We start from the raw sequence: 9,564 nt of genomic DNA, 5'->3' as shown, positions 1-9,564 counted from the left end.
ACCCTGTAGTCAACCAAACAATCATGAAGGAAAGCCAGAATCGGCCCAAAACTGTCTGCTATCTGGTATGCCGTATCTGGTGAGATCATGTTATGAGTTGTGCATATATTGTTAAATAAGCTAATTCATATAATAATGTCAAAACTACCATAAAACAATGTCTCAAGCATCATGCAGCGTATTCATAACTATTTCATGTGATGACCATTAGAGGGAGGAAACACTTCAGATATCTGGTTTCCCATGTCCACCAATGTAAAGAAGTCATTGTTTATCCACAATGCAGCATTTCACCTTAAATCATTCTTAATGACTTTGTTTACACATTAATAATGAATGATGCAGAATTTTTTTTTGGTGGAATTCCCCTCATTCTCAAAAACTCAAAAGTATCTGCCCACCCCGACTTATTACATCATTCTAAAACTATCTTGTCTAGCTGGATCACACAGTGAATTGGGCTTATAAATCATTCTAATCAAGCCTGTGGATGCATGTAGACACTTTAACAGTATCGTAAAACCATATTTTGATATAACAAGGTTCTCAGCAGCCTCTCACACACTCACTCCTTCTTCCCCTTTATCTCACTCTCACACGCACAAACACATGCACACACAGCCCTTAGTGTGGCCAGGAAGCTCCTCCTCTTCCTTGTGTAAATAGACATTCACAGAAACGAAACTGAAATTCTGCTCTTCTGCCATGTCCCTTTAATCCTCTCTCACCGCACTGAATAAAAATGGCATCGTCCAGTGCACTGAACCTTTCTAACTGCTCTCTCTGTCTTCAACGACTGACGGATGTGGTCACTATTCCCTGCGGACATGTATACTGCAGAGGCTGCACTGAAGCCTTCCTCAGTGAGTATGAAAACACAGGCAAGTACAGCTGCACACAGTGTGGGCAAAGTTTCACCCAAAGGCCCGAACAAGATGAACAAGTGGATGAAGTTGTGCATAGACTGATGAAGACTGGTCTCCAGGCTGACTACTCCATACCCAGCCATGCTGGACCTGAGGACGTAGCCTGTGACATCTGCACTGGCCAAAAACACAAAGCCATAAAATCCTGTCTGATGTGTCTGGCCTCCTACTGTGATGACCACCTCAGACTGCACAACGATCTCAACACAAGAACTCCTCACACGCTTGTGGATGCCACCGAACAGCTGCAGGGAATGACCTGCCCCCTCCACGATAAGCTCTTGGAGGTTTACTGCCGTACTGACCAGCAATGCATCTGCTGCCTGTGCATGCTGGACAATCACAAGGGTCATGACACAATCTCGGCTGCAGCAGGGCGGGCAGAGAAAGAGGTGGGCAGTCTTGTGGGCAGTCTAATGATGAGAAATAATGATAATTATAAGTTGTATATGCATTGTAAACATACTGTACTCGTTTTCCAGGTATTAAAGCAATTCAGCCCCAATGTAGTCAGTCAATGCATGTTTGCTTCTTTAGTTCCGCACTGGATCTCTGAGGCTAATGTAGTTTACAAATGATAAAGCTATTCAAGATTACTTAAAGGGACACTGGCTAAAATTTGCCTCTACATCAGTGGTTAAGCTAGTCAGGATTACTTTATCACCAACAAGGAAATTCCCAGCAGTTGTATGACATATTGCATGCTGGGTTTTGTAGTGAGAGAACACTGATGAAAAAACATGAAAACAATACAAAATCATAAATTTCGTCATACCAACAAGGCTGAGGAAAGCAGTGCTGCAAAACAGAATATTATGTAATACAAATAACATACAAAATAAAAATAAAATCTGTAAAAAAACGGTAAGAAGTCTGCCAGGAGGGGTGCCAGACAAAACCCGTTAATTAACAGTAAAAGTATGTTTTCTCAATAATGGTAAAATCTATAAAGTTATCAGAAATACTGTGTTTTACTGTAATGCAACAGTTTCACTAGTTTAACTAGTTACTCGGACATAATAACAGTAACAACCATTAAAATAAAGGCAAATGTCTGTGAAATAAAGACAATCATTTTTTTGTGAATTTACATTCTATTTCTGTAAATTAACAGCAGCTGTTATATATCCCCAAATCATTACACACTTTCCCACATTCTGGCCTAAAACTAGTATTTAATGCATAAGATATATATATATATATATATATCTTATGCATTAAATGCTAGTTTTAGGCCAGAATGTGGGAAAGTTTAAATGATTTGGGCATGCAGTTTGCACAATGCTTATCTAGTAGCTATAGATTTCATTACTCATTAGCCTCGTACCTCCAGTACAAAACAAAGAAGCAAACCTTGGACACCAAACACATCATGGCAGATCAACTACAATATGGGGTACTGGGAAGAACTGAACCATCACTTTTAACAGTCCTAGAAAGGATTTGTTACTGAGAATGAACATTGACAGTGTGACTTGTAGGTGGTAAACTGCCCCAAAAGTCATAATATTAACTTTTCAGAAATGTATAAGATGATAAATTTAGTAATACTTTGTGAAACTGGAGTATAGACCACTCAAAAAGTTTTACATGTAAAAACTACTGGGTGGAAAAACAAGACATCCTCCTTGCCCAGGGCAAGAGACATGGCTCAACATGAAAAAAGATACTTCACTGTTTGCTGGTTAGGCCATGATCAAAGAACAAAGTAGCACGTTTTTTATTTTGCCATTTGCTACAGAAATATTGTCTCATTTCAGTAACTTAAATGTCCTTCATTTGCCTTCAGGAGGAGACGAAGAAGTCCAAGCTGAGGATTACAGAGAGAGAGAAGCAGCAAAAGGAGCTGAGAGCAGCTAAAAACACCCTGAGGGTAGGTGCTGTGTCCACATACTGTCCTTTTTCCAGATGTCAGTGGATGTCGGAAAACTATACCACACCTTTCTCAAACATTGAGAACGCCTTCAATATCAAAGTGAGAAGCAAACTTGAAGTCCCTGGTTTTAGAGACCCCTGTTAGGACTGCCTCCACATTAAAGCCCCTCTCATCTGATATTGTATGTGTATTTAAAAGGCCCATATTATGGAAAGCCATATTTTGCTATTGTAAGTGTTTGATGTACTATGGTTCATATTGTCGATATCTTCATATTTCCACTATGTAAATATCTTTATACAACAACTGAATACATTTTGTGATCATGGGCCAACAGAAATGCTTCATAATTTCTTGAAATAAAATCTCACTACATTAACTTAGAATAAAAGTTAAGAAAGTTTTTTTTTTTCATTCTCCTGTAAAGTTACAATTTTGGATCATATCATACACTCTCCCAGTCCATAAATGCAAACTAACAGCTCATTTTCTATTCAGCATGGTTGTGATGTCACAGCCATGAACACATATGGTAGTTTAACCTGCCTTTTTACAATGAAGTGATGGAGTGCTCTTAAACAGGACATGGCACTGGCCACGGAAGAGGAGAGTGAGCGGCTCTTCAAGGAGCTGATCCAGTGTATAAAGAGCAGCTGCTCTGAGATGAAGGCGCTGATCCGAACCCAGGAGAGGGCTGAACTGGAGCGGGTCGAGGACCTTCTGATCCGGATAGAGCAGGAGACAGATGAGCTGAAGAGGAGCGATGCTGAGTTGGAGCAGCTTTCGCACACTCAGAACCACATCCACTTCCTGCAGGTAATACCACTGCACTGTAACTGAAGTGAAAATGGCTTGTAGTGTTGCTTGGCTTTTATCAAGTGTCATGAAGTCAGCAACCTATTGTGCAAAAACGCCGGGGTGGGATTCAGTCCCAAGGTGTTTGAGGGGGGGAAACTCGTTCCTTTTTCAGATGTACTACACCCGACAACTCATTCAGCAAGGAAGCATTTTTAAATACAAAGTTCAGGAGAGAGGAAAGGCAGTCAATGTGAAAAAGTAATGGAATTAACACATGGCTAACAGTTATAGCTACTAGGCCATGTGTCAGGCTAAGAGTACTTAGCCTTATCTTTGAATGGCATTGCTGGTAGTGAAAGCAAGTTGCTTGCACACTGAAGAAGACATATACTTGTATAGATTAAGGGACATCTAATAGATACAGCGGGCTTCCTCCAAATACAGAAGAAAGACAAGACCACACTCCAAAAGCTAATTTGACATAAGAAGAAAATGCAATGTTGCGTATTGCTTTACAGTGGGATTCAAAGGCTGCCTTCTAATCCTGACCAGTTAAAGCTAGTCGATCAACATTGACTATGCTTCACAAAATGCCTAAATTTATAGAAATCATCCTGTTATTTTTAACATTTTATTTTGTTTATTCGTGCCGGAACCGCTCTGCAGTCAGCCCAGTCTCTCTACCTCCTACCTGGATCTGCAGATGTCCCAGACCTGGCAGTTAACCCTCAGTTCTCTTTTGGGGAAGTGGTCAAGTCCATTTCTGAGCTCAAAGGCCAGATAGAAGACATCTGGCAGAGAGAAATCAAAACAATCTCAACAGAAGGTAAAGTCCATTAAAGGAAAACTGAAAACTATGACATTTATAACTGCATTTTCATTACTGTATAATCATTAAATGAATGATTTTTCTCTAGTGAAAAAAGACAAGATTGTAGTTCCTTCAGAACCAAAGACGAGAGAGGACTTCTTACAGTGTAAGTAGGCCCTCCCTTCCTAACATGCACATTATTTGGGTAGCAGAGTAACACTGTGAACAGAGCTGATTCACTCTGGGTTCATTTAAAACTTGAACAATGCACTCTGTTGTTTTGAAGGAAGAAAATTTGGCTTAAAATTAAATTTACACAACTTTCTCCTTCTACCAAATGTAGTCAATTAGTTGATTTGCTTTTTTTAGTTTAGCACTGGAGCTGCTAGGCTAATGGAGCTAACAAGCAATGGATGCTTTGACTGCTAATTAGCATCATTTGAGACTTGACTTGCTCATACTGCTAACATTGTATGTTATCTATAAAATGGGACATAATTCAGCCTTCACAACAGCTGACGCTACTGTTTCTAGGAGTAAATCTGAAACATGAAAAATTAGCTTTACAAGACATTTAAGTGCACACCTACATGTCTGAGACATGGGAAAGTATGACTGTTGGGTGGTTTAAAGCAAATAAACTGACGGTTAAAGCGGCAAGTTTTCATGCCTAATGAAGGGAAAGTTTTAACAATGTTAGCTGCCCCTTCAGACGAGCTAACGCTAAAGCTAATACTGGAGCTAGTCAAAGCAATGGTAGATGCTGAGGAGAACTTAGTTGTCTTTAACACAAAGTCTTTTACCAAACTTTACTAAAACAATACAAAGAATAGCGTGTGTAGTGCATTTATCTGACTAGCAAAAAAGTTTACTTACACACTTAAAAATGATGGTTTCTCAAGGGTTCTTATGTAAAGAAAATGGTTCTATATAGAACCATGAACACTCAGAGAACCCTTTGCATGACTGAGTTCTTTGCATTGTGAAAAAGTTCTTCAGATTGATGGAGAATGTGTTGTATAGGGTTCTATACAGCACCAAAAAGGGGTTCTTCTATTATTACAAGCTAGACATTGTAACTATAGAAGAACCCTTTTTGTGCTATATAGAACTTTTCGAAAAGCTTCTATATAGAACCATCTACAGCACATATGCCATCAATCTGAAGAACGCTTTCACAATGCAAAGCATACATTCCTTCTTTCCAGCATTTCTTAGTCTAGAAATTCTCACTAATTTACTGATACCGTTGTTCTCACTGTTGCTCTGAGAAGTTTAGGCAGACATATTTTCCTTCCCTTGATAGAGCAAGTAGAGTTTAGTGACGATTGTGGCTGGCTGAGGGGCTTGTCAGTCATAACTTTGCTTTCTTCCCCATTTAGATTTGGTTCCACTGTCACTGGACCTCAACACCGCCCACAAGAACCTTCGGCTATCTGAGGAGAACAGAGCTGTGTCCTGTGATCTCGAACCTCAACCTTATCTGGACCGTCCCGAGCGTTTCGACTGGTGGGCTCAGGTCCTGTCCCAGGAGGCTCTGTGTGGACGCTGCTACTGGGAAGCGCAGTGGACGGGCCTGTACGGAGCGGACATCGCCGTTTCATATGGAGACATCAGCAGGAAGGGAGAGGGAGATGACTGTGGCTTTGGGTATAACAAACAGTGCTGGAGTTTAGACTGTTCCATATCCAGATATGCTTTTGTACACAATAATGAGGAGACGGAAATCTCAGTGCCTACGTCCCACAGGATAGGGGTGTATCTGGACTACAGGGCAGGGCTGCTGTCTTTCTATAGCGTCTCAGAAGACAGTATGACTCTCCTCCACAGAGTGGACACCAGGTTCACTCAGCCTGTCTATGCAGGGTTTGGGCTGTACGGGGGATCTACAGCAAAGATATGCCAGCCAGGCGAAGAAGCACAAAAGCAAACGAATACCCAAAAAACAAAGAGAGTCACATTTGTGAAGAATGTGGAACATAAAAGAAGAATTTGCAGTATAAGATCCAGGGCAGTACAGAAAAGAAAATGAACGTGACAGAAAGTACCTAAAGTAGCCTAACGCCTGGAGCCTGCTCTATATTTGAACAATTAAGACAATTTCAAAAGGGCCCATATAATTATGTTTTTAATTAGGATTTTGATATAGTACGCAAGTATTGAAGAGACATTCTGGTTTTGGTCTATTAGTGTTCTCTCACTACAATACCCAGCAGGCTTTATGCAAATATAACAATTAGGAATCCCTCCCACAGTGATAAAGAAATAAGGACTGCTAGCACAGTCACTGATGTAGAGACTAATAACATAGACAGGATATTGGGCTTCTGAGCAGTAACATTCACTATCTAGCTTCCTTCGGCTTTAGCCAACTGAAAAAAATAAAAACATTTCAACCCACCCTCATGTATCTGCCTAAAAGCAGCTGTAGTTTTTCAGAAGTTCTCCCCACCTTCAAGATGCATCATCAGAAGGGGGCTTTCCTAATCTTAAAACCCAAAAATCTCACTCTAGAGACTATGGCAGCACCACTGCGAATACAAATGTGTGTGTATACGTTGCATGTTAAATAGATACACCAATGGTCAAAATGTTCATTTTTTTCTCCTTTAAATTTCAAAACACACAATTCACTATATATAAGGAAACTAAGGCACAAAAACAGGCCACTTTGAATTCCTCATGGTTGTGACGGCACAACCATAAACGTATTTCTCTGGCCATCCATTCAGCCTTCAGCTGATGTGACTTTAGTACATAAAACCACAAGAAAAATGGAGAATGTAAGTCCTTTAAATAGTGTTAAAAAAAAAACCCAAAAAAAAACCCAAAAGCTAAGATGGGCTCATTTCAGTACAGAATAGTAGGTTCTATTAAAACTAAATGAGGCACGAATGCTCATTGGTGACAGATGGATGAATTACTTGGGTGGTTCAACTCAGGATTTTTGCAATAATTATGTTAATTATAAATAAATAAATGAATGAATGGATTGTAAACTGTCCCTAATACTGCTTCACTCGGAAATGTGTCGTGGTACAGAAGAAAAATGTGTTGATTTCCCGTTCACGCTGTCTTATAAAACACATTTTACTGTTTTTTCTTTTCTTTTCTATTTTAATATTTCCTTGTGCCCTATAAAAGACAACCACCAAGAGTATAAAACTAAACAAAACCAGAACACCTAACTTTAGTCTCTGTAGGATGTTTTAACCTGCTTTTCACTCCTCTGTGAAGAAAACACCATTTTCTGGGTGCTGATTTTGTATGGTAATGACCACTGCTGTCATGGGCTGGCTCGGTGGTGGGGCGGGGTACGGGATGTGGAATTTGTGCTATGGTGAAGCACGGCTGCAGGAGAGCCTGGTACAACAGGCCCAACACCTTTTTCTTTTTAAATGCTGAAAGCATTTGCCAGCCAAGCATTCCATTACACAGCATGTTTAATGAAAAATTCAGTTTAAAAGTTGTATTTTGGTGCACTACTTTGCCACTGCGAAGCTAATGCTAATTATTGTTTGCAGCCAAAAGGGAATTTTAATGTTATTATAGTGCCAAGCTAAACTGCCTTATACACATTGTGTAGCAGCTCTTTAGCTGAAACACAGATATTTAAGTAACATTACATGCAGCAAATGTTTCTTCAGTAAAAATTTCAACTTAATGATTCTTAAAGATGTCTTCAATATTATTAAAGCCTATTTACCCCCTTAAAAAAGATGGTTCTTCAAGGGTTCTTTAGTAAATAAATAAGTTATACAGAGAACCATGGACACTTCAACCCTTCGCAGGATTAAAAGGTTCTTTGCATCATGAAATGGTTCTTTAGACTGATTTGTAAATGGTGCTGTAGCTGGTTCTATATAGAACCTTTTTGAAAAGGGTTCTTCTATTGTTATGATGTCAAGCTTTGGTGCTCTATAAAACCTTTTTCAAAAAAGTTCTATATAGAACCATCTACAGCACATTCTCCATTAGTCTAAATAACCCTTTCATGATGCAAAAAACCCTTTCATGCAAAGGGTTCTTTGAGTGTCCATGGTTCTATTCTATATAGAACCAGTTTATTTACTAAAGAACCCTTGCAGAACTGTCTTTAAGTGTGTAATGAGGACAGAATATGGGTCTAGGTACCCCACAGAGAGCATGTTAAGAAAAAAAAACAGTGCCATGAAAAAAAGTCTGCTGAATCAGTCACTAACACAGAAACATGGCCTGCGGGCTCATTCTGATGTTACTCATTGAAGACACTGTCAGCAAAGAAACTATGTAAAAGGTTCCTAAGATGGATTAACAACCGATTGCGTTTTCTTGAAAATGCTAGTTACAGGGCACCCCGATCATGGAATCATTCTACGATTTGTTAGGAAATGTTTTGCTGCATCATGAAATCTCAAAATTCACCGTGATTTGAAATCAGAATTTAATATATTCTTAAACATACTTAATACACAAATGTGTCTGGTGGAACTACAGGCAACGAAAACAATGCTCTAAATCAGTGGTCACCAACCCTGGTCCTGGAGACCTACCTTCTTACAGTGTCTCGTTCCAACCACAATCTGCCACACATTCTCCAGCTAATGAACAACTTCAGGAGTCCTTGATTGGCTGGATCAGCTGTGTTAGTGTCAGGTCAGCTAGAGGCAGCATAGTGGATGCAGGTTGGAACGAAACTCTGCAGGGTAGCATACCTCTGAGAAGAGGGTTGGTGACAATCTTTATGTATTTTTGGTTGAAAATTTGAGAATTTGTTTGTGACAAATCACACTTTAGTCCTATCACTGATTCTAACAAAGCAGCTGAACTGCTACCTTCACGTTGAAGGTTAAGATCTACTAAATACTGAATAAAGCATTTAAACTACAAGTTATCGTACTGTAGAACAGGGGCTCATGAACAACGTGCCAATAAGCAAAAATTTATATGAATGCAGGTCTTTAAAATTACAATAAGGTAACAATAAGGGATGCGTTTCAATCTCTACAGCGGTGGTCCCCAATCCTAGTCCTGCATTCCTCATTCAGTGCACAAGGGTCAAACTATGCGTCTGAAGCTACGTGCCGAGAAGAAATGTGGAAAAGGATAAGGAGTACCCCATTATCCAACCCTTCCCATTGAATCCCCACCGGAACCACTGTTCTGCATTGTTT

At 39.7% G+C, this 9,564-nt stretch overlaps 1 protein-coding gene across 1 annotated transcript; it reads left to right on the top strand.

Annotated features, from left to right (window-relative positions):
- Positions 1-673: 673 nt before the first annotated feature.
- On the top strand, positions 674-7,509 carry LOC118822821 (tripartite motif-containing protein 16-like). Its single transcript, XM_036592122.1, has 6 exons — positions 674-1,318; positions 2,716-2,799; positions 3,385-3,618; positions 4,267-4,426; positions 4,518-4,577; positions 5,794-7,509. Exons 1-6 carry the CDS (start codon positions 743-745, stop codon positions 6,441-6,443), a joined length of 1,764 nt encoding a protein of 587 aa, XP_036448015.1. The 5' UTR covers positions 674-742; the 3' UTR covers positions 6,444-7,509.
- Positions 7,510-9,564: the final 2,055 nt, after the last annotated feature.

This window comes from Colossoma macropomum, unplaced genomic scaffold, assembly GCF_904425465.1.
Source record: "Colossoma macropomum unplaced genomic scaffold, Colossoma_macropomum, whole genome shotgun sequence".
Classification (NCBI taxonomy): domain Eukaryota; kingdom Metazoa; phylum Chordata; class Actinopteri; order Characiformes; family Serrasalmidae; genus Colossoma; species Colossoma macropomum.
The sequence above is the reverse complement of the archived record's forward strand: the minus strand, read 5'-3'. Positions and strand labels throughout refer to the sequence as shown.